Source organism: Carassius carassius, chromosome 21 (genome assembly GCF_963082965.1).
Source record: "Carassius carassius chromosome 21, fCarCar2.1, whole genome shotgun sequence".
NCBI classification, from domain to species: Eukaryota; Metazoa; Chordata; class Actinopteri; order Cypriniformes; family Cyprinidae; genus Carassius; species Carassius carassius.
In genome coordinates, this window is record NC_081775.1 from 28,038,840 (window position 1) to 28,066,825 (window position 27,986).

General features: G+C 37.8%; 1 protein-coding gene across 4 annotated transcripts in view; it reads right to left on the reverse strand.

Annotated features, from left to right (window-relative positions):
- Positions 1-2,077: 2,077 nt before the first annotated feature.
- LOC132098052 (plexin-B3-like) overlaps positions 2,078-27,986 on the reverse strand; it is a 70,358-nt gene continuing 44,449 nt past the window's right edge. For 2 of the 4 annotated variants that reach the window (XM_059504161.1, XM_059504162.1), the window contains exons 2-35: positions 26,778-27,894; positions 23,627-23,806; positions 21,645-21,773; positions 21,228-21,328; positions 20,560-20,692; positions 19,397-19,556; positions 18,715-18,823; positions 18,215-18,323; positions 17,451-17,576; positions 17,106-17,222; positions 16,781-16,871; positions 16,143-16,309; positions 14,718-14,869; positions 14,369-14,635; positions 13,433-13,606; positions 12,995-13,139; positions 12,523-12,759; positions 11,309-11,467; positions 10,242-10,390; positions 9,988-10,088; positions 9,425-9,642; positions 8,744-8,922; positions 8,013-8,079; positions 7,643-7,789; positions 7,395-7,554; positions 7,193-7,296; positions 6,417-6,498; positions 6,123-6,289; positions 5,850-6,010; positions 5,010-5,157; positions 4,772-4,836; positions 4,576-4,651; positions 2,632-2,706; positions 2,078-2,548 (exon numbers count right to left, since the gene is read on the reverse strand). In XM_059504161.1, the coding sequence (XP_059360144.1) occupies positions 2,444-2,548; positions 2,632-2,706; positions 4,576-4,651; positions 4,772-4,836; positions 5,010-5,157; positions 5,850-6,010; positions 6,123-6,289; positions 6,417-6,498; positions 7,193-7,296; positions 7,395-7,554; positions 7,643-7,789; positions 8,013-8,079; positions 8,744-8,922; positions 9,425-9,642; positions 9,988-10,088; positions 10,242-10,390; positions 11,309-11,467; positions 12,523-12,759; positions 12,995-13,139; positions 13,433-13,606; positions 14,369-14,635; positions 14,718-14,869; positions 16,143-16,309; positions 16,781-16,871; positions 17,106-17,222; positions 17,451-17,576; positions 18,215-18,323; positions 18,715-18,823; positions 19,397-19,556; positions 20,560-20,692; positions 21,228-21,328; positions 21,645-21,773; positions 23,627-23,806; positions 26,778-27,881 (5,664 nt within the window). In that variant the 5' untranslated portion in view covers positions 27,882-27,894 and the 3' untranslated portion in view covers positions 2,078-2,443. Of the gene's footprint in view, positions 2,549-2,631; positions 2,707-4,575; positions 4,652-4,771; positions 4,837-5,009; positions 5,158-5,849; positions 6,011-6,122; positions 6,290-6,416; positions 6,499-7,192; positions 7,297-7,394; positions 7,555-7,642; positions 7,790-8,012; positions 8,080-8,743; positions 8,923-9,424; positions 9,643-9,987; positions 10,089-10,241; positions 10,391-11,308; positions 11,468-12,522; positions 12,760-12,994; positions 13,140-13,432; positions 13,607-14,368; positions 14,636-14,717; positions 14,870-16,142; positions 16,310-16,780; positions 16,872-17,105; positions 17,223-17,450; positions 17,577-18,214; positions 18,324-18,714; positions 18,824-19,396; positions 19,557-20,559; positions 20,693-21,227; positions 21,329-21,644; positions 21,774-23,626; positions 23,807-26,777; positions 27,898-27,986 lie in introns of all 4 variants that reach the window. The other 2 variants (XM_059504160.1, XM_059504159.1) reach the window with 1 other exon arrangement.

The following is a 27,986-nucleotide window of genomic DNA, read 5'->3' on the forward strand; positions in this document are numbered from 1 at the left end:
ATATTATTTTTTTACCCTTGTATAAAAGTTGTGTAAAATTAGGTGCCGGGAAATGGCTCCATATACACCAACAATTCTCTAAACAATGGTTTATCTGCAAAGATACAAAGCCATATTCCACACAACTGGTAAAACAGAAAATCGCAAGACTGTACAAAAAGAAGGTTTCGCAGGATTCTCTTAGAGAAAACTGTACATAACGGGAGATTCGCCAAAAAACCTCACCGTCATGTACGAAGCGCTACAATTACTTACAAACTCTCATGCATACACACACGCTTTCTTCTGTGTTCTTATGAGAGTCATGCACTCATAACGCAGTCCATCAAGTGAACCTCTCATAAAGCACCCCAATCAGAAAATCCAATCAAATCTCAAGCATGCATCAGCCTATAATAATAAAAAAATACACCAAGAGGCCAAACACATTCAACAACAGGCTAATAAACATACACAGGATGAGCAAACTAATATGTTTCCCATTTTTAAAACACAGCTCTGTGCATACATTAGTATGATGAAGCGTAACAGCTCAAAATCACATAAATAAATGCAGGGACAGGAAAGCCTTCAAAAATACATCTGAGATGTCCAGATAGCATTGAATTCATTATTTTCAGCTCTATACACGTGTTAAAGCATATGACGTCAGCTTCATGATCAAACTACAAAACAATTAGACAAATGCTTCAGGCGAAAAACAAATCATGACCGTTTTAAGAAGCTAAAAAGAACAGATGCACAAAAAAATACAATTTAATTTACACCAGCTTCACCTGTGACAACAAGGTGAATTCAGATCGCTCTGGGAAATGAGCCGAAAGGGCAAACTAGAAATGATTGAGCTCCACGTGGATTTATACTGAATCCATTGAGATCAACGGCTGTAATCACGAGTCCAGAACCTAAAAGCCCCGTATGATCTTCACAACAGGCAACAATCGTGCCACAGTTCATCTTTTCTTCCATTTGGCAAGTAATGTCAAGCATGTTTTCTTAAATCGGTAGACATTATAAAAAGTAACAAAGAAGGCACCATGGCGGTCATGTATAAATAAGCATTATTTACAATATAATAAGTTAGTTTCTATTCAGTGTCTGATGTAAACAACTTTCAATCAGACTGCTGCTTTTCTAATCATTGGGAACAAGTGAATAAAGATGCTATTCTCCATTTGCCAACTCGAAATCCAATGACCCAAACTGTCCCAGTTTTGTGTCAATACCTCCCAAGGGACTGGAAAACCCAGCTGCATTGCGATTTCATTTGAGACTCAAAACGCTTGAGATTGAATCTTGAATTGTTTTCGCTTTTGTTATTAAATACAAAGCAGGCATTAAGAAATCAATGTCATTTACTGTAAGTGTGGGTGAATCTCACAAAACCTGCAAAGATCTGGGATTTATCTCATGCCTAAATCAAAAAATGTGTTTGAATTGAAAGTTGTTGTGCATTACAACATCTTTATAAGATTTAAGAATCAATGCAAAAACCTATTACTATGAAAAGTGAAAAACAATGATATATTAGTTGAAGTTTAAGAATAAGGTATATTGTGCAAAATATAATTTCTTAATTCTTGATCTCTTGTTTTTTGAGAAAAATGTGACCCATACATATTTTATTAGGGTTAAATCAGCAATCTGCCTAATGAAGTAAAGTTAATCAGCTTATGGTACTACAAACCAAATTAAGATGCTCACATTTAACAACTTTAAGAAATTCCAGATATTTGACATACTAACAACAGTGGAAAACCTTTTTTTCTTTTTTGTTGCATGCACACCTAAAGCTACACAATAACGTGCACACAAATATTGTGCTCTTATAACTTATGGCACTTGTGTGCATAGACTTACTCTACAGTCCCTGTAAAAGCTTAATACTTGTTTTGATCGGCAATACTAATGTAGACATTTTAGTATAAAAGGTTAACACCACACGGCCAAAGAGAGTCTTTGAGTTTGGGCTTTGATTGTGGAGGAGTAGAACATTTTGTACGAAATACTCCATGTACAGTAGAAGTAAATGTGGGATTTGTCCGCAGTGCTGACATGATTGTACAGTTTCGCATGTCACAATATGTGAGAGCTGCTTCAGTAGTGTCATTAAAATTTGAATTAGGTAAACTTCATATATACAGCAGAGCCTTTCAGACAAACACATCACAATTAACCATGCACACACACACTTCCTGTAAGCCAATACTCCTGTCAATTGTTCAGAGCCTCAGTCTGAAAAGCAATCCTTCTCCAATAAATTTCCCATTAAGGTTTTATCGGAAGAAAGTTATCATTACTTCATTTTCTGTTCCCTTTTGTTAAGAATATGCAGGTAGTTTATGTGAACGGTTGTGGAAGCACACATGTGTTTGGCGTAGTGGTTGCATTTCATCAGCTGATCACACGAGATAAGACGTGATTATAGGTAAAAGGTCAAAGCCTAAAGGTCAGTGACTTTATTCTCCACCAGGGCTGCGACCTGCTGAAGCCGATACGCCAACTGCATCTTCTGACCCGCAGCGTCTTCTTCCAGAGACATGATAATCTGCATACAGCACAATATAAAGGAGTATTTTAATTTGCTCTAGCACAAACATCATAAGAAGCTTATATTAATCCCATACTGACCTGATCATAGTATTTGTTGATATACTTGTACAGCTCATGCAACGCCACCAAACTGTTCATCTCAGATGCAAAGCTCTAAAAACAGACAGTCATCAGAATCTTAAAATAGAAGGTTTAAGTGTCCATGACAAAGAAAATGAAAAATCTTTGAAAAAGTATAAATAAAAATGCAAAACCTACATATTTTCCTCATACCTAAACTCCATTTAAGTAGTACTCTCTCTCTCTCTCTCTCTCTCTATACATACATATATATACATATATATACAGTACAGACCAAAAGTTTACTATTTTTGTTTTTGAAAGAAGTTTCTTCTGCTCATCAAGCCTGCATTTATTTGGTCAAAAATACAGAAATAAAATGTAATATTGTGATGTATTATTACAATTTAAAATAATTGTTTTTAAATTTATTATACTTTAAATTATCATTTATTTCTGTGATGCAAAGCTGAATTTTTAGGATCATTATCACATGATCCTTTAGAAATCATTCTAATATGATGATTCATTATCAAAGTTGTAAACAGTTCTGCTGATTAATATAATTTCAGAACATGTGATACTTTTTTAGGATACTTTGATGAATAAAAAGTAAAAAGTAAAAAAAAAAAAAAAAAGAAGCTATGTTTTTAAAATATAAATATTTTGTAATAACAATATAAATTACTGGTCAGTAATTTGGGGTCAGTAATTTTTTTCTTTCTTTTTTTAAAAATAAAATCAATACTTTTATTCAGCAAGGATGTGTTAAATTGATAAAGTGATAGTAAAGAAAATATATTATTAGAATATATATCAAAGTCAAAGTCAATGTCACCTTTATTTATATAGCGCTTTAAACAAAATACATTGCGTCAAAGCAACTGAACAACATTCATTAGGAAAACAGTGTGTCAATAATGCAAAATGATTAAAGGCAGTTCATCATTGAATTCAGTGATGTCATCTCTGTTCAGTTAAATAGTGTCTGTGCATTTATTTGCAATCAAGTCAACGATATCGCTGTAGATTAAGTGTCCCCAACTAAGCAAGCCAGAGGCGACAGCGGCAAGGAACCGAAACTCCATCGGTGACAGAATTGAGAAAAAAACATATATATATATATATATATATATATATATATATATATATATATATATATATATATATATATATATATATATATATATATATATATATATATTTTATAAATGCAGTTCTTTTATATATATATGCTTAATTTTTGACAATTATACATTTTAATTGTCACATTACTTTGACATGGTGTTTTTTACACTAATATCATGAATTATTAATGGAAAAAATGTTTAATGATTTACATTTATTAATTCAATAAGTAATCATACCACATGACGTTTTTAAATAAATCATTTTAAAATAAACAAAAAATATATATTTTACAATTATTAACTTAAAAATGAACTAGAAACCACAAGACAATTACATTTTAACAAATATTCTTAATTAAAAATATATACTTTAAATATTTTAAAATGCTAAATAATTTTTTTAAAACACACCACATGACCTTTAAATCATGTACTAGTCATTCAGAACAAAAAAAATATTTTACAATTAATAATGTACTTTTTTTTTTTTTTTTTACAAAAATCATGTACTACTAATTAAATAATTTTAATAATTTACAATTTCAAATTCAAAAAGGTACACACCATATATTATAACCCGATCAATGAATAAATATTTCAGAAGTTAAAAACACTCATCACAAAAGAGGACTAATGAAGTCGCTGCATGTGTGAATTGCAAATGTTTGTTTGAATAAATTAATAAGACAATGAATGAGTGTCAAGTCGTTGACCCTTAAACTAGACATCTCAATCCCAGGATCTCAATGTGGTTTAATACTTTTGGACCCTGCTGTGTGTTAAAACGTTACAGTTAGAATTTAATTTCTATTAGAATAAAATTCAGTCTCACCCCTGACAGCTCTGTGAGGGTTGAATTCATTTCCTGGTAACAGCCAGACACGGCGTTATGAATATCACTGTAGTACCTGCAGGAGAGGAAGAAGCTTTATAGCACTGCATATCATGAACCTCCACTATCCAATTTCAGTGCTAATAGATAGGTTTGCAAAAGGCTACACTGCTATACAAGGTTCAGATTTTCTCACCTCTCCACCAGCTGCTTATATCGTGGGATTTCTCGGGCATACAACAGCTTATTCACTGGAGAATCCTGAGGGACAAGACACATGACAATGAGCTCTTTCACTGGTACAGCGTCTTTCAGTTTTTACTTGTTTCCTTTTCTCCCTTTCCTGCCCTTGTTCATCTTCTCGCTCTACATGCACACTCTCACCATAATGAGGTCACAGCTAGAGAGGTCAAGAGGTTAATTACTGTACTGACCCGGCCCACTTTGTGTTCGGATGTAGTGCAGGAATCAATGAAGGTCTGTGCGATAACAGAAAGGACAGCATCCACGCTATCCGTCACCTGCACGTCAAAGACGAACTGAGGATTCTTCAAGATGTTGACCCAGAAACGCAAAGGTAAACTGTGGGTGGAGGGAAGACAAAAGTGCATTTAAATGAACATTCAATTTAATGAACAGAGAAACATCAGGGTTGCACACTTTCTGCCCGATGAATTTCCATGACCTTTTCAATCATTTGCAATTACTGAGTAAAGATTTCAAAAAGTCCATTTAAATTCAGATTCACTCATTAAATTTTCAGACCAATTTCTGAACCTGTTTGACCAATTGATTGGGGGAATAAATTATTTATATTTAAAATATGTATAAAAGTGTATATTCACTATAGACATTTGCACATTTCACAAATTTCAGTATCTTATTATATATGGTAATCCAATGAAATTCAGATTGATTAAGTAATGAATTGTTCAAACCAATTAGTGAGCAAGTTCAAGCAGTTGATTAGATAAAAATAACTCTATAGAATGATTTGCTAGCTTCTGAATTTATACACAACAGAATTTAACTATATAATTAAATATTTTCATGACTGTTTCATGATGTTTGCAAATATTTGTAATTACTGGATAAGGATGTTTAAAAATCATTCAAATGCAGATCAGTTTAGTAATTAAGATTATAGATATTTACACACACAATAACAAAAAAAGCAATTAACTTCAAATGTTCTAATAACTTTGTAAAACCTTATGAAAATGCTTGATTAAAAAGTTTTACAGAACTAAGATATATGAGGAAATAGCACTGACCTGTTTGTTTTCCATATGTGAACGGTCTCTGGGTCGTCAATCCCATGTTTCTCTGCCATGTCGTCCAGGAAGTCAAAGAAGAATCTGACAGCGATGGGTGGAGGCCGTGTCCTACTCAGTATGGCTACAAAGACATCATCTACAAACTTCTGCAGAGTGCCCTGAAGATACACATTTGTAAACACAGAGCAGTCAGTGACAGTAGACGGATCTCAAACGAACAGGGTTTGTTTGACGTGGCGTGTGCTGTATTAAAGATCACATCTCACGTACCTTCATAGAAAGCAGTCGTGTAAGGTAGATCTCAGGAATGGCTTTTGCCCGCTCCCTCTCTCTCATGCTGCTCTTCCTGTGTTTGGGGATCTCAGAGTCCTCGCTCGGCTTCACCAGATGCCACAGACGAAGACCTTCCTCCTCCTCTCCCTCCAGCATGGGAGTTTCTACAGCAACACCAGATATCAAGGAGACATGTATCATTTTTTGCTTTCTGGTGGTCAGTAATGAAGTGAATAGATTGAAAAAGAGATGGCTATTTACTTTCGATTGAGCAAAAAGTATTAAGCTTACTCTCTCCAGTCTGATAGAACTGATTTACTCCAATTGAACTCTGGGAACGAGGGATGAGAGCCACAGTGGCCCCATCAGGCACCTGATCAGAGAAAAGAGAGAGACTTAGAGCTAAATCAATCAACCAAACAGTCAACGAATCAGCTAACCAACCAACTCACAAAATCAACCAAAAATAAATTCAGAAAATGAAACAAACAATAAATAAAAAAAGAATCAACCCAACCAAGCACACACAAAAAACTAAAACAATCAACTGACTGACAAAAAAAACTAATAAAATCAACCAAACAATCAGCTCAAAATGAACCAAAGAATAAATTCATAAAATAAACCAAACAAAAAATTCGTAAAAATGAACCTAACAATCACCTCAAAATGAACCAAACAATTGCTAAAATGAACCAAACAATAAATGAATAAAATCAACCAACTCACAAAATCAAACAAACAATAAATTCATAAAAATCAACAAAACAATCAACTCACAAAATCAACCAAAAAAATAAATTCATAAAATCAACCAATCAGCTCAAAATCAACCAAACAATTCATAAAATGAACAATCAACTCGCAAAAAACAACAAAAAAACAAACAATCAACTCAAAAAATTAACCATCCAACTCACAAAATCAGCTAACCAACTAACCAGGCAACCAACCAACCAACTAACCCATCAACTAGTCAATCTTATAATCAAGCAACCCTCAAATCAACTAACCAACCCATTTGTCTTGAATGCAAAATTTTTGACACAGTAAATGTCCAGCTGTACCTTGTAGTGCTGTAAGGTGTTGATCCGTTTCCAGCGACCCTGAACGATGGCTGTGACATCATCATCAGAAAGAGTCAGGTGACCCGCCTGGCCCGATCGCCACTCTGATGGAAAACAATATGCAAAACAAAGCTTTAAGAAAAAAAAAAAAAACAGTTTTTCTTAGTAGTGACTAGTCTAGATATATCTCGCAAAACCGTACCAAGGTCCAGTGAGTCTGCGGCTGGTCTTTGGGAGTATGGTGCTCCTTTATAAATCTGGTCCAGGATTTTATCTTTAACCTGAGTGATGGTGTCAGAATCCAGAACTTTAACAGGACAGGGCTGGACCTCGACACCGCTCTTCACCAGCACAGTCAGAGTCTGAGAGGGAAACAAAAACTCTTGTTAAGAGTTCTTCATTTAGGAGTTGTGTTTTAATAGCACTGAGATGGAAGCATTAGAGACGCACCACTGAGCAGTATTCAATGTCCTCTCGGAGCAGGTGGCTGTCGTTGAGAGTGCGTTTGGCTTTGCCCGTCACTACATCCACTGGTCCTTTATCGACCTGGTATTTAATAGCCCTGTACAACTTGTAGAGAGGCTCACCAGCAACTTCCTGGTGAAAATACACCAAGGATAAATAAATATTGAATCATTTTTATATTATTATTTCATTAAACTATTATATAATGTAAAATATATCTTGTAAATAATATAATACATGATTGTTTTTCTACAAGTAATATATTTTAATTAAACACTCAAAAAATATAATAGTAATTTAAAACTCTAAATACAGACATTCTGCATAGAACTGAAGCCATCACATGCTCTGATACCTTAAGAAATGAGTAAAGACAGATGGACATCCAGTTGGTCAGCATCTTCTCCACAACAGTCTCTGTCCTATAGATGACGACATGTGTGGAATATCACTTCAGATTAGATTTACTATAATCAGATCAGACAGCTTGTTGTTGTTTTTACACAAACACATGATGCACTCATTGGAAATGTATTTATTTCAGTTGAGCTATAACCTTGTTATATTATTTCTGTCTGGAGTCTTCGAGACCACAGGTAAAACATCAACAGAAGCAATTCATTTTCATAAGATAGAGGTCTCTTATTAGTCTGCTTCTTATGACTTATTGGATATTATTGAAAAAATGTGCTCTTGAAAACCCCACAAAGTTACAAAACAGCAGAATTAAAACATATTTCTGAACTACCACCTGCTTTGTGGTAAACTAGAAAGTTAAAGCTTCAAAAATAGGTCTACTGGGTTTTTATGAGAACAAACATTTCTTTCTCTCTCTCTCTCTCTCTCTCTCTCTCTATATATATATATATATATATATATACACATACATACATTCATACACACACACACATATATATATTATACACACACACCCACATAAAAGTGTGAAAACAATATTGTATATAATAAAATAGATATAATATGAAAAGCATAAATAAAAACATGTTTGAATGCACTGTAGGTTGTTTTAGGTAAAATAAGACAAATATATGTTTGCCAAATAAGTAGAAAGTGAATGTAAAATACCTGCGCAGCATGAGTTTGGGGTTTTTGGCCACGTATTGCTGCATTAGATCCCCAAGCAGGGTCTTCATCACATCTGTGAAGTATTCCAGCTTATCATGAAGGGCCATCGTGAGAAGAGATGCGACGTAACCTCTGTCCCTCTGTGAGAAACTCTGCTGTGCTTCCAGAGTATGGATGAACTAGAGAAACCCAGACGAGAGTTTACCAGCTTTAGTGCCATCAGATGCTGCCTAAAATGCACTGCAAGAGCATACTAGTTTGACCAATTTCAATCAAACAGCTTGAGCTTTCAAAACACTGCAGGTGTAAAACATCTACAAAGCCTCAGCCTGTGACGATGGATAAATATTTAAAATGCTGAAGTTAGACGCTGAAGTTTCTGCGCCGCTGCCTGACAGTTTGGCAGATTAAACGCAGACAAAGCATCAAGAAAGAAGATAGCAACTGAGATTTCCTCCCAAAAAATAAAAAACCCTCTCACCACTAAACAGGCATCCAGCTGCGTTCAGTGCAAAATGAATATTACATTTGCTTTCTTTTTCATCTTTTGTTTACTCTTTGAGGTGAAATAACGGCTCCAGAAACAGCCCCTGACGTGCTGAATACGCCAGCAGCATAAACAATGTAATTACACTTTTCCTGGACAGGAAGCTAGTGCCGAAAACAAAGCACTTCACTGACCCGTATAAGGAAGAGTCTGTTGTTGAGCAGGTTGTTGAGTTGACCCAGGCCTTGCTCCACCGTCTGCCTGCGAGAATCGGGCAAATCCAGATTCTGACTCAGCGGCGCACCCTTCTGGCCGGGGAAGAAAACACGCTCTGCATATGTGCGGTAATCCAGAAAGGGGATGCCAGGACCACCAACATCACTGCTCAAATCCATCATCTCCGTCATCAGATCTGGAGGGCAGGAAGAAGTCAGTTTAATGGTGCATGTGATGGATATTGTTAATCGAAAAGTGTCTCTCAATTTGCATGAATAAGAAGTGCATGCCATTAGTGCAAGCTGTCATTTTCTTTTATTAACAGAATAACGGTTTCAATAAAGTTAGAAAAAATAAAAATGAACAAACATTTAGTATGGCAACCATACTGCCTTCCCAAATAACACAGTTACTACTGTAACGGTTACTACAATAAAAAATCTGTGTTTGTGCATGATAGAGAGAGAGACATATAACTCATGTTTATCATGGTATATTATAGTTAAGACAAACTATATGGATGAACAAAGTGTTGCCATACCAGTGAACTCTTTCCTGCACTGGTCTCCAACATTTATCTCCAGAGTCTCCAGCTGCACCAGAACCTTTTTATAGTCTCTCAGAGCCTGTTTACTCTTCCGCCTTTACAAACAGAGTGAGAGCAAACACAGGGTTAGAGCACTACCCTCCACAAATGGATACCATTAAAATTCTCTCTGAGTGCTGGATGTGAGGCTCATCGTCATGACGACAAGCCCAGAAGGGCGAGGAATCTGCCATCTGAATCGACTTTACCTGTACATGAGAATGATAACCAGCACGATGAGAACGACCACCGCGGCCCCCGCTGCCAGACCGATCTGAGCTGGCAGAGTCACCAGGGAGTGTGAATCATTGTCATACTCCACTGGACCCAAGTCAAACGCCAGGCTTCCCATTAACACCTGAGTGAAACACACATATAACACACACACACGGATGTTAGCATGTGATCGCAAAATGAAGACACTCACAATACTAAGCAGGTGTGATACAACACAGCACGAAGCAATAAATTACATCTTTTTGAAGAGACTGGTTCCAGGATGCAGTCGGTAGTAAAAACATCATTTTCACCGCAGAGAAAATTATTTTAATAATAACGCATAAACCATTCAAGACAGACCTACTATGAGCTCTGAGGCTCTTTAGAGATGATATATGCTCTGAAGAAGACTCAAGCCAATGCAATTCTTATTTATTTGAAAGTCATGATTTTCACGTTATTTGCATTGCTTCATGTAAAGGGATGCACAATATTAAAATTCTTTAATTATGTTATAATAACTATTTTCATGTAATGGCCAATACATTTTATACTAATTATTTATACTATTTTGGCTAAATGATATTAAAAAATTTAAACAAAAAATTAAATAATATTTGTAATCTTTAACTTTCTCTAGCTCATTTGAATTCTAATGCATTTAAAATAATTTTCATTATAATGCAGAGTATTAAATGTTAATTTTACTGTGTGCTTAAAGTTACAGTTAAACTTTAAAAGTTAGTAACTTTAAGGGAATATGGTTCTAATTCTGAAGAATTTCTTTGAAATCCTCGTGGAAAAACATTTGGAAAAACGAAGTCTGATAAGTCTGTGCTCTATTAAACATCAAAAACATTATGATTGGCTTCGATTTTGTCACTTCATGGAGTATGCACTTGGAAAAACTGTGATGCTCAAAACATGTCATGTTACACTCAGCCAGACTGTATTTTACAAATTAATCGGAATAAAAATAACTTTTGGTTATATTTAAAACTTAAGAAAAAAAAACATGCCATGTAACAACTAAAGATGAGACTGGATACAGACTGACCTTCAGTGTGGGTAAGTCACTGTCTTCCAGACCGAGAGGCTGTTTCTCAGGTGGTTCGCAGTACAGGTGTGTGTTATCCAGAGTCTTGACAACACACTCTTTGTCCCCGAGCCGGGCCACAACTTCCTCTTTACTCATAGCCAGTGTCAGTCCCTTACCCTTCAGACACACAACACACATCCTCAGCAACCAAACTAATGTTTACAAGTGGACTTAAAGTAGAACTAAAATATTTACTTAAATGAAATACAGCTGAAATCAAATAAAATAGTATTTTTGAAATAAAATATAATAAATTAAAATATTAGATGAAAATCTACATTTAGAAACGTTGCCTTGGCAGCTTAACTGAAATAAGTTTATTCCCTAAATTAATAAATCAATATCTAAAAAAAATAATTATTTAAAAATTTATCATATTTAAAAGAACAAAACCTAAGAAATAAATTACAGAAACGTCATACAAACACTAAAAAATTTAAGCAGTTAGTTGCAATTATATATATTTTATGTTGAACTAAGGCACCTAACATAAACACACACATACACTGTACCTCTCTGACACTCGGCTCTTAATTATGACTGTTCCATTTGTTCAACTTTTAATATAGGAACTGTTCTTATTAAATAATTTTTGTTTATACAAGCTGTAGTTTCCTTTTCTTTATTTTGGAGTGCTAAAAATGTACAATCATCCCAATAAACAGTCCCAATCATCAAAATAAACAATCATCCCAACTGTTGAGAGTATAAAAGATGCTCGTTCATAGCACTAGAGTGAAAACTACATTGCATCAACAGTGCAAGGTCAACAGTGCAATCAGTTAGAGACAGTGAAAGTCTTGTATTGGAGCATGCAGTTCACTTGCAGTGATGTGATGGCATTTGCACATCATATTTAGAAAGAGCACTGATTCACTTGCACTGTTTTACAGACTAACAGAGCTTTTCAAATGACTGATTTGATGGTTTCAGCTGTTTGGATTACTTTGCTCATTCAATCGATATGCTAGTGAATAAATGTTTGTGGGAATTTCTATTTCTATACATATTTGTATACTAAAATATTGATACTTGCCACCCACGATTTGATACATTGTCATCAAGCAAAATTTTGTGATGCTTTGCTGTAGCATGTATATATGTCTTAAAATGATACTAAAATTCCACTGGTGGACAATCAACAAAACAGAATCACACAGAAATGCGAGCACCTCTACTGCCAGGACTCCTCCAGGCTTGAATCGGATGGGTGTTCCTGGTGACTCACTGTTGAGCTGGAATAAGTCTGGGTTTGGGTGGTACGTGAATGGCTTGTTCTTGATGGTGGGAAAGTCGATGTGCACATTGTCCATCTCGAACCACACTCGCACTATCCTGGATTCTGGCTCCACTGCAGGGCTCTCGCAAATCATCCTCTCCGAGGTCACATTGGTGCACAACTCCTGAATCTGAAGATAAACAGAAACATATGCACTACTGAACATTTCCTTTCATGTGCTTGGAGTGTGAACAAGTTGAAATTTGGTCAAGTAAATGATTAAACTGTCTCTGAATAAATATTTGAATCTGTGAGAATGAATCAAATGTATAAGTCCTGTTTGTATTAATTCTGAAAACCAATTCTGTTTGATGTGTAAAATTGGTTGAACGAAATCTGTGAAATTAGTTTTCTGACTGTTTTACCATAACCAAGGGATCCTTGACAGAAACATGTGTGCGTCGACTTCTTCTGACTCCGGACCGTTCTCCAGGCTCATAAGAGACTGACATCTTCGGCTGCTGAACGACATTCAGGTTTTGGCCGGTCACGTTTATAAGACGCCCACCCCTAAATTTCAATGAAAATATTAGAGGAACATGATCTCATGATGTAGATGTAGAAGAGATAACTAGAACAATTTATGTCTGTATAGGTTTCTTCTGTTGAACACAAAAAAGAAAATATTTTAAAGAATGTAGGTAACCAAACAGATGGTAGCCATTGACTTGCATAGTATTTTTTTTATATACTATAGAAGTCAATGGCTACTTCTATTGTGCTCAGAAAAAGAAACTCATACAGGGATAGAACAACATTGGGATGAGTAAATGATGACAGAATTGTCATTTGAGCACACATACCCATAGAAACTCTCCATAGGTGTTGCATCAGTAATCACTGGGTCTTCCATGTAGCTGAAAAGAACACTTTCCAAAATCCTCTCGGCTTTTCCAAACACTACTTTGAGTGGCACTCTTCCAGTTTGGTTGGAGTGACTGGTGCGACAAATCAGCCGTGTGTCACTCACTTCATTACTTATAGAAAAAAAGAAAAAGAAAACTTACACAAATGCGACTTGCAGCATCTTTTCAGTGAATTGCATTCACATCTTGTGTCAATAAACGAGTGATATAAGGTGCTGCAGGAATGACATTTTCGTTGAGAAAAACCCATAAACGAGTTAACATTTTAGCACTTCCGGTTCCATCGTCCCAAAGTCAACAGATTTCGAAAAAGGCTTTTAGTTAAATGCCTGAAAAAAGGTCTGTGGTGAACAAGTTCAAGATATTTGTACGTTTTATTCTACAACATAAGATACATCTATTATAGCACACTTGTGACTTTTTAAAAGTCTTAACTTTCTTGAAAAAGGTAGTTGCTAACAAGTGGATAAATGTAATTGCAAAGGTTGTTGAGGACATTAAAAGGTAAACTCATCTACTCACCAGTCCACTTTTACTGCCTTCTTATGTTTATAATTGCACTCTTGCAAAATACTCGAACTCAAATATTCAAGAAAAATGTTTGAAAAATGAAAGAAGCTTAATTGGTAGTGACACTGAAGTCAAGCAGCAATGATGTGGTTTGTCTGTATCCTTTTTACTTCTGCTGATTGTATTTAGGCTTCAAAATTCAAAAGTTGTGTTCATCACAGAGCTTAATTTCTACAATAATTCAAAAACCAATGGAAAAATGCTATTGGGTTTTTGTCAAGGGAACCATGGTGATGATAGTTTCGGTGTTAGCCTATAAAATTACATGCATGCATTACACAGCAGTTCTCTATTGGTGCTTACATGCGACAGGGCTTTGAGCCCAAAAAGGCCTGCAGGCCAGTGATTTGGTCACTCCTTTGTTCTATTCGCTGTCCCGTCAGGAGTTGTGACCCATGGACCGTTAACATCGTGCCCCCAGCTAAAGGCCCTTTTTCCGGTACAATCCTGCTCAGCTGAGGATTCTGATATGAGAACGTCTGCTGGGACTCTCCTCTCTCTGAACCTCTGACGGTGATGACGACCGGTCCGGCTGTGACATTTGCGCTGGCCTGGAGCTCACAGACAATGCTGAAAACAAAACCAGAATTGTGCACACATGAAATCTGACGCTAACTTGTCATTTTATTTGACTTTAATAGAGAAGCTGTACCTGGTGGAAATGCGATAGGCTTCTGGCAGAGGTATGCAGGTCACCCCTGCCACTGTAACTCCTGCCTGGACGTCCTGGAAGCTCTGGCCCAGATTTGATCCTTGGATAGTCAGCAGGATGCCGCCCTCCAGTGGCCCAGTCAGCGGCTCGACCTGCCCACAGACAAAAGTTTGAGCAAATGACTATTTAACATTTAATTGTCTGTTTTCTAATACAATCTGGCACATTGAGTTTAACACAAATTATAACATGTACAAAACACACAGAGTGTCTTTTATAAATATATGTTTGAAGACCAAAATTAGCACCCACCAAGCATTGTGTGTGACTAATGGATGGCTTGCAAAGTAAGTGAAATGACCATTTTTCAGTAACAATAGTAGGTTTAAACGGCAATGCCATAACAATAGTTTAAGCCTCACAGCTTTTAATCTTTCAAAAACTACGTGAGCGAATCGAATCAAAGAGACACTATGCCTAAATTTGTTTTGCAACGCCACGCCAGGGATATTAGACCCAGTCTCTCCAGAAAATATCTGTTTGGTCTGATACCCAAAACCAGTTGACATTGCATTTTGTCTGATACCCAAAACTGTATTAACTTAAGTCTTACATCAGCCAAAAAGGTTGACAGAGCAAGGCAGGGAACAGAAGAAAGCAGGAAACAATATGCTAAAAATAAACTGGGTTTAATGAATGATTTCTTTTGTTTTTTGAATGACTTGGCACAAATTCAACCAAGTTTCACAAAAAGAAAAAAAAAATTCTTCTGATTATACAACAAGCACTGCAACTGAAAATTACATAAGTAAAAAAAAAAAAAAAGTCCTATTAATGTTGTTATATACATATATGTGTATATAAAAAATAAAGTAAAAAAATAATTATTTGAATAATTAAATGATTAAATATAAATCATTAAAGAAATGGTTAATTATGAATGTGAATTAAAGAACGCAAATAAAAAATAAAACCATACAAATGTATGGTTGTGCATTTGAAGCACACACACACAGCTACTGCACACCCAAACTAGCTCCTTCAGATCCTTCAACACAAACTGTACACTTATGAAAAGATCAGTGACTGTTCTGACAGCTTTTGCCTTCACACTGACATTTATACAATCGGGAGAAGCTTTTATCCAAAAGTATATGCTTTAACAATTCATGCATTCCCTAGGAATCAAACCCATGACTTTGATTTTTTGAGACAGCTGATACCCTGACAGGTTTATGATTGTGCAAAAAGACTAAATTAGCTGTACGGTTTGCTACAAATACTCAAGAAAAAAAACTAAAGCTAAATTAATTCCATTGACTTGCATTGATCTTTAAGGAAAAAACACAAAATAAGTTTCATGATTGGTGATACATTTTCTCAATTCACCCACACAGTTTAATTTTGTACCGTGCATATGTGTACCTCAGTAATTATAGGAGCAGGACAGGTGTCCGCAGGTCGGCTGGTACAGGATTGGTTATACACACAGCCGGGGGTTTTATCGCCACACCACACACATCCGTAATTGGCAGCAACCGCACGACACTGGCTGCAGTCGGACTGGCCCACTGAGCAGTCATACAGCTGCACTGTTACACAGACACACACGGATCACAGTGAGCTCGCAAACAACAGACACAAAACTGTTGCTAGCTGCTTCAATGAGTCACTTGTTGCTGTGGGGGATTCACTGGTTGTTACACATGGTGGAAGTTTATCTGTCTGGTTTTTATAAACAACTGGTATACATATATATACACCATATATAATTAATAATACTTAATTAAATGTAAAATAATTCAATTTTAGCTTTATGTTGGGACCCTGATCAACTTCTGGGCTTTATTCTGTGATGACAATCAGATGGATGTTTATAATCCTTTACATGTATTTTTTTTAAATAGATTTATTAACTTTTTTTTTATTATATATTTTACATGCATTTAACGCAAGCAAAATAGAAAGTGCATTGATAACAATAAGAGTTAATTTTATGATTTTTGAAGATGCTCACAGGACTGCCACTGAATGAAAGATGCAGAAATGGTCACGGTACTCACAGCGGAGATGTGGTGCTGTGTCTATACGCTGCGTCCCCCATTGCAGATATACAGGAGCTGAATATTCAAACTGCTTTTCTGAGTACTGGAACTAAACACACACACACACACACACAAAATCAATGTATAATCAGCCAGGTGCATGAAGACAAATTATGTGTGGCACCATCAACAAATCCATGTTTGAATTGCTGTTTTTCTGGCTGGTGTCATAAATTACAGCAGCTATTATCAGTGCAGACGTCACATGCACAAGTCTATATTAACTGCAGCGGCTGTGGGTAATTTGATGCTGCAATAAATACATTTACTCTATTAATATCACCTGATGAGTGGCACACTTGAACACATGCGTCCCCGTCTCTTTGCTGCGGTTCAACGTGGCTGGCAAGCGCAGCTCCCGGCCTTCGATGACCAGCACGCAAGCATAATCTTTCTCATCCTGTTTAAAATATCACATGGCATGTCACACAATCAAACGCTAATCATGAGCCGTCTCCAACCCCCTTCCCACATTCCACATGCATTATCATAAATGAGTTCACCCAGAGCCTCCTGAACACCGGGGAGTAATGGCCTTTTAAAATGCACAGCCATGAAACGTCAAGGCCAACATATTGACTCAGGCACAATGGGTAGGGTGGGATGATAAGTGGCAGATGAGCATCACCTCAAATATGTCCAGGTTTTTGCCCTGCAGTAAGAGCTCGGTGTCAAAGCCAACAGGAACCAGAGGGAAGCTCTGCAGGGCCCAGACACAGGGGCAAGAATCGGGCCCACGGGGCGATGACTGCTCCTGTTTTTACAAGTACACACAAAATCTCAGTGAGGGCAAGGGTTGGTCAGATAAGGAGAATTTTCAGTTTAATGCAAATTATTTGTGGAAGATGCGATGTGATTGAACGGACCAAATTTAGACATGAATGCATGTTTTCTGCCACAGTGTTTTAGACAAACACTCATCAAACACACAAATCATTTTTCCAAGAACAGCCATGTAAATTAATCATGACAAAAATTCCCAAGGAATTTTTTTTTTGAGAGAGTAAAAATGAGAAGGGGAACATGGTAAATATTGTATAAAAAATATATTGTTAAATACTATTAATTGTATGTTAATATATACATACACACGCACACACATACTGTATATCCACACACATGTATACACACACACGCACATATATATATATATATATATATATATATATATATATATATATATAGAGAGAGAGAGAGAGAGAGAGAGAGAGAGAGAGAGAGAGAGAGAGAGAGAGAGAGAGAGAGAGAGAGAGAGAGAGAGAGAGAGAAGATACATACTATAATACTATACATATTATGACAGGTCGTGACCTCGTTGACTGTCTGTAATGGTTGCATTTAGAGGTCAGGAGAGTGTAAAGCCCTGGGGGAGATAAGAGGGCCAACACTTACCCTGCTGTTATAGATGACGTGCTGACTAGGGCAGCTCTTATCATGAGTGCAGAGCTCATCCTTCACACACCAATGACACGGCCACATACTGCTAACACACGCCATGCACCTGCAGCAGATCACATATGATACCATTAATGCGAAAATGTATCTTATTAGTGGACAGTCAATACATGGGGCCATATATAAATCTACTCAAATTATAATGTTAGTCACGGTTGCACCGAGCATAATCGTATTGCAGCTTGTGACAAATTTTTCACCCTAATCGCTGAGACTGATTTATGATTTATGGAGTTATAAAGAGAGATATACAAAATCCCTTTGATTTTTATAGATCAACAAAATGAAACCAGAATTTTAACCTGGATTAATCCAATGTTCAGATTTCGGTTCTGGAAATAGTTACAAATTAGTGCTTACTCCTGTAAAGGTGAACTGTTGTGTAGAAGAATGGTTGCATAGTTCAACAACTTAAACTTGTGTGCATATATGCTTACGGCGAGGTTGCGTTGAGCCGTCCGAGTGCTTTACAATCATAAAAGGTGATATTTGTATGCGAGATGGTCACGTCTCCAAACTTCAGCGCCATTCGTACAGATACGTGATCTACAGAAAAACAAATGTCAGCAAATGACATCATAAACAATATTTCAAACTTCCTGTTTTGACCTAGATTTTCCACCTTGAAATGTGTGTACTCATATAATATTTAACACGGATTTAACCATCCCTGCAGAGTAAATACTATACTGTATACGCTAGAGAGATACACAACTCATTGTCAGGATCTGTATAAGCTTAAGTACATATTCCCGACAGACTGACATTTTCTAGTTGCACAGGAGATAAACTAATACCCTATGTCAAAGTAATCCCTGTAACCCAGATTCAATGTCAGTAAAATCAACAGAAGTATCTTTAAATATCTGCAAATCCATGCCATCGCACATTCACAATATGCATGCAAACATATTCTAAGAAACTAGTTATCGCTGCATGTGCTTGTGCAGTTAGATAAAACCACGATAGATTCAGAATAAAATAATTTTAAGTATTGTGAGTGTAACAGAAGCATGTTCTCTTGAAAAGAGATGGTTTGGGTTTCATTCCCCTAAGCTCAACAAGTTGGTTGCTGGGATAAAACTGTCTTGGCAATGTGATGGTGTCAGTGTGGCTCACCGTTGCCTGGTGGGCTCGGGGGGAGCTGCTCTGGAGCCGGTGATTGACATGTGATTCTGTTCTCCATGACAACCGCAGGCTGAGCAGCCAAGCTCCCAAAAGCGCAAGATAGAGACTCATCCTTTGACAAGACCGGCAACTGTAGAACTGTGAAAGAGACCTTTAAAGCAGAGAAGAAAAAGACAGATCAGACATTTAATGGCCATTTTAAGAATGTAACATGGTTAGTCTTGTGAATACTAATAAGAGATATTGTCCATACTTTCGTTTGGATGCTGGTGAGGATTTTGTGCTTTACTTGTTAAGAGCAAGGTTTTCACTGTATGTAACCATCTGTTAGTATTGCATAAGCGGAGATCTGCTGCTAACTGGTCAGTGCTGTAGCAAATCTACAATTCCTGACACATTACAAGAATGTTCCTGTGCAGTTGAAGACCTTGAGCGAAGTGTATTGATGCATTTACAAATGAAGCAAGAACTCGAGATGGGGCATATCAAAATTCTCTTAACATTTTTTTAAACATAGCCAAGAGCCTATTAGTTTGCAGTGCAACCTTAAACATTATTATCCATTTACTATTCTTAGTCAGATGCAAATGCACTCAATAAAGCCTTTGATTCGAGAAACATTTGGATACGCTGGTGCAAGATGAGGCATCAATATTTTGGTCAATTCTCACAGAAACAAAACAATCTATATTTTCCCCCTCAAAATGATAAGCTCTTATCTTAATGGCTGGGTTTATGCATTTTCCAGGAGTCAGGATGCAACAAATATTCCTTAAGAAGTAGTTTGTCTATCCACACCAAAAGCAAAAATGCTCTGAAGAGGCACAATATGAGCTGAGCTTATCCGATGTTTAAAATAGAGTTGAGGAGCAGGACTTGGTTTAATGAGATTTCGCCATGAAACCCAAAAACGGACAAAATGTTGCTTATTGCAGACTTTTTAAGAATAAAAACTCTGGTAAAAATAGAAGAGATAGCTTTGACTGCTTTCTACTTAGTGGCATCATTCCCCGTTAGGCACTGTGTTACATGTCGATCAGGGAGTCGCTTCCTGTCTAAGTGGGCGGCTCTTGGCTAAAATAGGCTGCAGTGAAGACCTCAGACTATAATTTGACAGCAGAGTGAGGGAGGGGATCTGGGATGAGGGTTTGTACCGGTGTCTGCTCTTCTCTGCTCAGGATGGAGGGTTGTAGACTCTCTGTGGACACACACGTGCGCTCACGGCTGTAGCTCCAGATCCAGTGGTGAGGCTGAGCGTGCCTTGCACAGTCCATCTTCCTTGTGCATCTGACACACAAACAAATAATGAGATAAGGGTCTGCTGCTTAAAATGTGTGATTTCAGCATTAAAGACATGATAATGTTGTGATCTGTGTGATAATAAATGATCTGTGGGGTATTTTGAGTTAAAACTTCAGACACATTCTGGCGACACCTGAGACTTAAATTACATATTTTAAAAAGGGGCATAAAAGGTGCCCTTTAATGCAACCTTTCTGAATAAAAGTATTAATTTCTTATAGTCCTCAAACCTTTAAATGGTAGTGTAGTATTAAATTATAGGCTCATAATAATCCATAGAACAATCCCATAATAAAAGGTGTTAATAAAACCCCAAATAGTTAAACCAGTAACACAACTGCTGTTCTGTGGAAGCAGAAGTTGTTGAAGAAATTTGAAATATATCTAAAATGATCTATGTAGATGATCTCCATATGATTAAATGCAATGTTTATGTAAAGCGAAGGGTGCGGCCTGATGGGAAGGGAGTGTTGAAAGAGCAGGCAGTGATGTGTAACAGCAGTCAGGTGAGCTCAAGTACCTGCCCTCCAGCAAACACCAGCCGCAGTAGGGATCTCTATTAGACAGACAGGAGTGGCAGTCTAAATGCTTCTCACACTGAGCAACATGGAGCTTTGTAACCTGAAACACACACAAATCAGAGGCCCTGAGCACCATTCTCGCATGGAAGACTGAGAAAATGCAAGAGGATGCAACTTTTGCATGAGCGAACAGTGTGAAAACAATCTCTGATTCTGATTGGCTGCCAAGACGAATCCACCGGCAATTACTTGACAATGCAAAAAACAAAACCAGACTTTCATCTCGAGAAAAAATCTGTCATTCAAATGTTGTTTGTCAAAGTAAACATGTAATCTCTCCTTTGAGAGTGCGCATGTAACAGATGGCCTTTGTTTCAGTTGCTAACAGTTGAAAGGAAGTTGTTTGTCTCTCATACCTTTCTTTCAGTTAATACATAGACGTTCTGTTTGGTGGAGTCCAACAGCAGGTCAGCGTTAATGGGACTCTCTGCCTCCACCTCCACTGTGTCATATTTGGTACCGGTACCATTTGCATGCAAGAACACCTGCAATAAAAATAAAGCACTTCATGAACAAAGCACATGATTTAAGGTACCACTCATGTCTGTAGAACAAATGCTGCAAAGCACATTACGCTCTCAAGTTGAATACTTATAATAAGTAGTTTATTCAAAAGCATGAACAAAAGCAAGCATCGCTAATCAATGCTTTCACATACATATGCATATACAAAAGAAACACAAGCTGGCCACAAAGCTCCAGCGAGTTGCAATCTCAGCAGGCCGGTGGGTTTTCCAGCATCTTGCAGGCAGGGGAAGTGATACCGTGGGCTGTCTGTGATAAGTTCTGCCTGAGGAGAATTTTGGGCGGTAAACAAGCTGCTGTTTCAGAGTTTCACCGTTAATATTTCACACAGCACCAGAGGGGATTGAAGGATGAAAAACTCCAAGTGCGGCTCCCACCACCCCTATCAGCCGACCCAGAGCGCACCGCATGTGTCCGGCTCCCTCGGGATCGGTTCTCCCCAAGGCAATTTCAATAAGCATTCAGAACATGTCCTCTCATGCTAATGAGGCAGTCGCTCGCACACAAACAAAGACACACACTCCCTCCTGTATGCACACACACAATCACACCACCTCCGGGCCAGACTGGGCCAGCCACGAGCTGTAAATACCCCACATTCCCAGATTGAAAGAAGGCAAAATTGGCAGATCAAAATATATTCACCCCTAAAAATGGCAAAAATATACAGTGATAGAGCGAACTGAATGTGTTTACCAAGTCTGAATGAATGTTCCACAAGGATCTTTTGCCTGAAGGATCTTAAATGAATAGTCCATCCAAAAAATAACAACGCAAACATTTAGTCGTCCTTTTGCGGTTTATTCCAAGTCTTCTAAAGCCTATAGTTGTTATTTACTAAAAAGTTGAACTGTATAACTTGGCATCAATTACTATTTCTAAACCTGAACTTCAATGCCATTTCAGAGCTTTGTCAAAAGTAAAGATTTTCTGTAAAATACGACTTAAATTTTTGTCATATGGACCACTTTTATTGCACTTGACAGATTTCTAGTCATATAAAAAACATCTACGTCAAGAATATTCAAACTTTCATTCTTTTCCACAGAAGGAAGAAATTAATACAGGCTTTAGAATAATGGGTGGACTATTACTTTAACTGAAACCAAATCCTAGCTTGTCAAGTAAAAGGGTTGCTCATTATGCATTTCTTTTCACCTTCCATGACTCATAAAATGAATTCTACACTGTTCCACCTCTAAGATCACAGTAGCTAAAGACATACATGCACTCTCTTGTCTATTTGCCTTTAAAAAGCAGCTTAAATGCAAGTTCAGGCTAACTGTGACATCTTATGTTTTTCTGCTTTGAAAGGTGAGCTTCAAATACACTGTTCTCAATTCCAGTGGCCTTGAACCGTAGGCCTCAAACAAAGGATACAAAAGTCCCCAAACAGCAATCCAATTTTAGCAGCAAAAACTCACTATAATACCTCCCCAAAACTTTATCCTGATAAATAATATAACACACTATCTGAACTCTGACTTAACCACCCGATTTTAATAACATAATATCACCATGCTGTAGGGTGGTTTGCTCATTACTGGAGTGTTAGTGCTTAATGACAGATTATGATTACTCCATGTGTTTGCTTTTCAATAAAGGAGTCTTTAATGATGGTAAACAGCCTTTAAAATTCAGTTGTTCATGCTGATTTTTTCCATTATGCTTCAGTGATGGATGGTGGGCCTTTAATGGTTAAGGATTTGTGCTGCTAACACAACAATTTCAGGTTTAGTGCCATTAATGCATGATGCAAGATGAAAAAACAGCATGTTTTGCATGACCAATAAAAGGTAACAGTAAGCCATACCTTGTGCAGCCTTCCATTTTTGTCTCCTAGCAGTACTATGGTGTGGCCAACTTCAGTTGCTGTTGTGACAGCAGTGATGGAAGGAGTCCAGATGAAAGCGGGTGTGGCATCGAGAGCAATGGCGCTGGCAATGGGACTGGGTGTGTGTTCACCTCCACATGGATACTCTTTCAGTGAGTCCTGCACAACCCCAAAAACATTACATTACCTATATCCATCATCAAATATATTTATCATACACAGTTCATGATTATTACAAATGGAAAATAATTAGGGATGGGAACAGTCTGGAATTCTTCATATTAAATTCAAGCAACAACCTCACAGCTTGGCTAAAATGTGATATTTTGGCACTTTAGAATCAATAGTGGTGCAGCAATGGTGCATGAAAACACTGTCAGTACGGTTTAAGTACGGTGCTCTGTCTGCATTAGTGGAAGAATGCAGACTGTAAACGGAGCCGAATATCATGAAAACTACTCAGTTCCAGAATATTTATACATACCGGTTCTGAATAAGAACCCATTCTCGATACCCAACCCATAAACCGATTATATGCCACGGCAGACAACTTTATTTACTGCACAGAGGACTCAATTTTGTGCCCACTTTTACTGACAGTGACAGTAGTGAGGAAATTATTGGGAGAGAGTTGCAGTACATTAACCCACACTACCAGTCAAAAGTCTGGACCCTTGAATCTTCAAAACCATCAGATTTAAACGCTTATGTTTGAATTCATGAAATAGCCTAGGTTTGAATATAAAACTGAACATTTATTAGTCTGACTGTAAAGTGAAAGAAAAGCTGCCAGTAAATGCCCAGCACAAAATACTCCTTCAATAATTTTAAAAAAGCATCCAAGGATGCGCCTCATTAAGTTGGCTGAAAGAATTTCTGAAGTCTGCAGAGCTGGAATATAGACAGCAAGATTCTCAAATACAAGAGCTGATTTTTTTTTCATATATATATAGTTTTAATGACTTGATATGGAATAAGATATGGAACCTTTATAATAAATAAGAAGGCGTGTCAGTACTTTTGACTGGTAGTTTACATGCAATTCTAATATAAGCTGTACTTGGAATTCAGTCAAACAATATATATAAACAATTTAGGAATTAATTAATGTTAAATGTTTTGGAAATAATGAGGTTCAAGCTAATTACATAGACAGACAGCTTTGTGCCCACATGCTTACAATACCGAGACAAAAACCCTGAGAGACAACACATTATGAACAATTAATATCCAAAAATGCAAGTAGAATATTAAATCAGAGCTCTAAAAACTGGATGAGTACAAAGGTTTCCAAAGTCAACTATGAACATTTGGATAATGGCAGAAACATCCTGTCCTTGCTGTGTGCATAAAAAAAATCAATACTAAAAAATCTAAGCTGCTTTTATTATAGTGTCTGTCAAACCCAACCTATCATCTACACATGGCTGGGAATGATTTTTAGATGCACTCTCATTGGAGCCAGCCGTCGGTCTGTGTTTTGACCTAATGCTATTCTGGAAATGCAGCTGCCAGTGGACCGACAGACACAATACCTCAGCTAACAGACCAAGGGGAGTGGCCACAAAGGACAGCGGAACAGTAGCACAATATTGAAGTCAAAGGAGGTCAAATATACAAACATCACACACACCTACTGCTTTGGAAACAAGATAAAAGCCATCCATTCTGCAGTACTTCCTATAAATTATTGAGATGGCTATAAATGTTAAATTTGCAACATGAACATTTTGTCTGATAAGTCAAAATGAAGAACTTCCTTAATACCTCTTCCAGGATATTGTGCATATAAGCAGAAATGTAGCTTTTTTCCATGCAATTAAATTAACTGAGAGTGGAGCATTCAAACGTAAAAATGAACATAAAAGTATAATAAAAGTAATCAATATGAGTCCCGTGTTATATTACAAGTCTTCTAAATATTATAATGTTGTGTGAGGATCAAAATTTAAGTTATTCCGGTCTGTTGTCCCCATAAATTTAAATTTTTTACTTTTATGACAAGCTCACTAAAACTGATTTGCATAATATCAGCAATTTCAGTATTTTTATTTTTTTTACTTTTATGACAAGCTCACTAATAGACAGAAGTCATATATTAGTTACAGTGAAACGTACACATTAAAAGATGACATTATTGTGTCTTTGAGGTCAGAGGTTCAGTGGGCTTCTGTGTGTGTTGGTCACTGGGGTGGTGAGCCCAGAGAGGATTTGGGTCAAAAGAACTCAAACCAGCTGCGGCGTTAAGCTGGATTTAACCACCTCCCAGAGGCTACACACACAGACACCACTCCTTTTCATTCCCACGCTCGTACTAATACACAATACCCACTTCCACACCGCAACAGACACATTAATAGAACATTATCCATTAGTCCCCGTACCTACTTCCCTCCCATTCCTTCACTCTCAGACAAAAACTCTTTAGATTATGCTCTTAGAAATTCTCCAGTACACATTTGACATACTTAACACAAACCATAAACTACACAAACCACACTATACACAAAATTACAGAATAAATTTGTTTGTTAATTTGCACTGCATGTGTTATGCCATGCGGATTAGCACTGGTGCAGGCAGCTGGACACTAATCTGTGTCAGCACTGAGGCAGCTGCCACTAGGCCAGACTTACACCCCTGTCGCAAAATCTGTCACCAAGAAACCACACACCATGCTGTCTTATACGACATGGCTAATGGGCTGGTATCTTGTTGCTTCCCTGAGCTATATTCCTACTTATTGCTCTTTAGCCATGGATTTAACTCTCATTAAAAAGCCGCTACATTCATGGAGCCACTCCCTCCGTCTGCTAAAGGAAAGTCTTTTGAAGCCATGTTGAGGTAGGTGGGTACGACTGCCTGAGACTGCCAATATAAGCAGATACCAAAAAAACTCATTGCCTAATGTTGGAATTATGCTGTTATTTGGGGGGAGGGGGTCTAAAGTGGAACGGATTATGAATGGTGGAAGGGGTTTAGACAACTACAGCCTGAGAAAAAAAAAATCAAAATTTAATTTTTGTCGGATCAGTTGGCACATCAAAGGCCCTTTGAGAACAACATTATGACTTTCAGTGGGTTGTAATCCTCTTTGAGGAATGACTGCAAAAACAGGCCAACAACTTACCTGCGGGAGCTTCAGACACTTGGAGGACACTTCGTACTCTATATACGCCTTCTCCTGGTTGCTGGCATCTTTGCCCTCCTGTGTATAACACAGTAGCTGGGCGCCATGCAGGGCTTTATCCAGCTCCTCCACCTTGTACACACAAAGAGCCGACCGGTCTGTGGGTGTGGGAGTCGATGCCTGCCCCATGGCCATAGCCACAAACAATGTGGGTTGTTCCCGGTGATAGCCAAGTACAGCGGCCTGTGCCAGATTGTATCCTCCACCGCAGGAAAGCGGCACCTCCACATAAGAGTAGAAATTGGGGTCTCCTTCACAGAGTCTTGAAACATATGTCCGATACTCTCGTTTGCCCCACACATCGCGCCGAGAGAACACAAAATAGACATAGTTGTTGTGAGGAAAAGCCTTCACAAAGTGGTTGTTGTATTCAGAATAGCTACCGACAACCAGCTTTCCAAGTTCTTCATGGGAAAATGCTGGTGCAGATTGTTGGGAAACTGGGGTTAAGCGTCGCATCGTGATTGGCGGGATCCCACCAGGTCCTTTACTGGTGTAGCCCCGCCCAACAAGCATAAGCAGAACATTTTTCTGCTGCACCACCACACCAACCGTGGACACTCGAGGGTCGTTTGCTGCCACATACTGCGTGTCCACAGGGTTGTCAGTCTTGTACAGCACCTTAGAGACGTTCTCCAAGCTTCGCTTCTCGCAGATGCCCTGCAGGACTGTCCCACACACGATCAGGCTGAGTGGTTTACTTTCTTTAACCTCTTCCAGCAACAGAAGCTTGTTGGTGTTGTCTGTGGTTTCTGCCTGGGTGCAATCGGTGGAGACAATGGGGGGTAGGCAGTCCGAGCTGTCCAGTTTAGGCCCCGTTTTGCCCCAGGAGAGCAGCTGCAAGTCTGGGGAGAGGTGATAGAGCACATTGACCGCCCCCACATAGACGTGGCCTGAAAGGTTGTCGAGCAGGAGATGATTGAGGCGGGAGCCATTAAGGGTGATGAATGTAGGGGGGCTCTGAAGATGACTGGGGGCCAGAGGCAGTACCAGAGGCCACCACAAGATGGCGAGGAGCAGCAACAGGGGAGCAGCAGCTGGCATGGCACCCCCTCACCTGCTGATAGAGATAGAGATCAAGAAGAGAGAAAGAGATAGAGGGCAGGTTAAGAAAAAGCATGCATGAAGAAAGAGAATTCAAAATGGAGG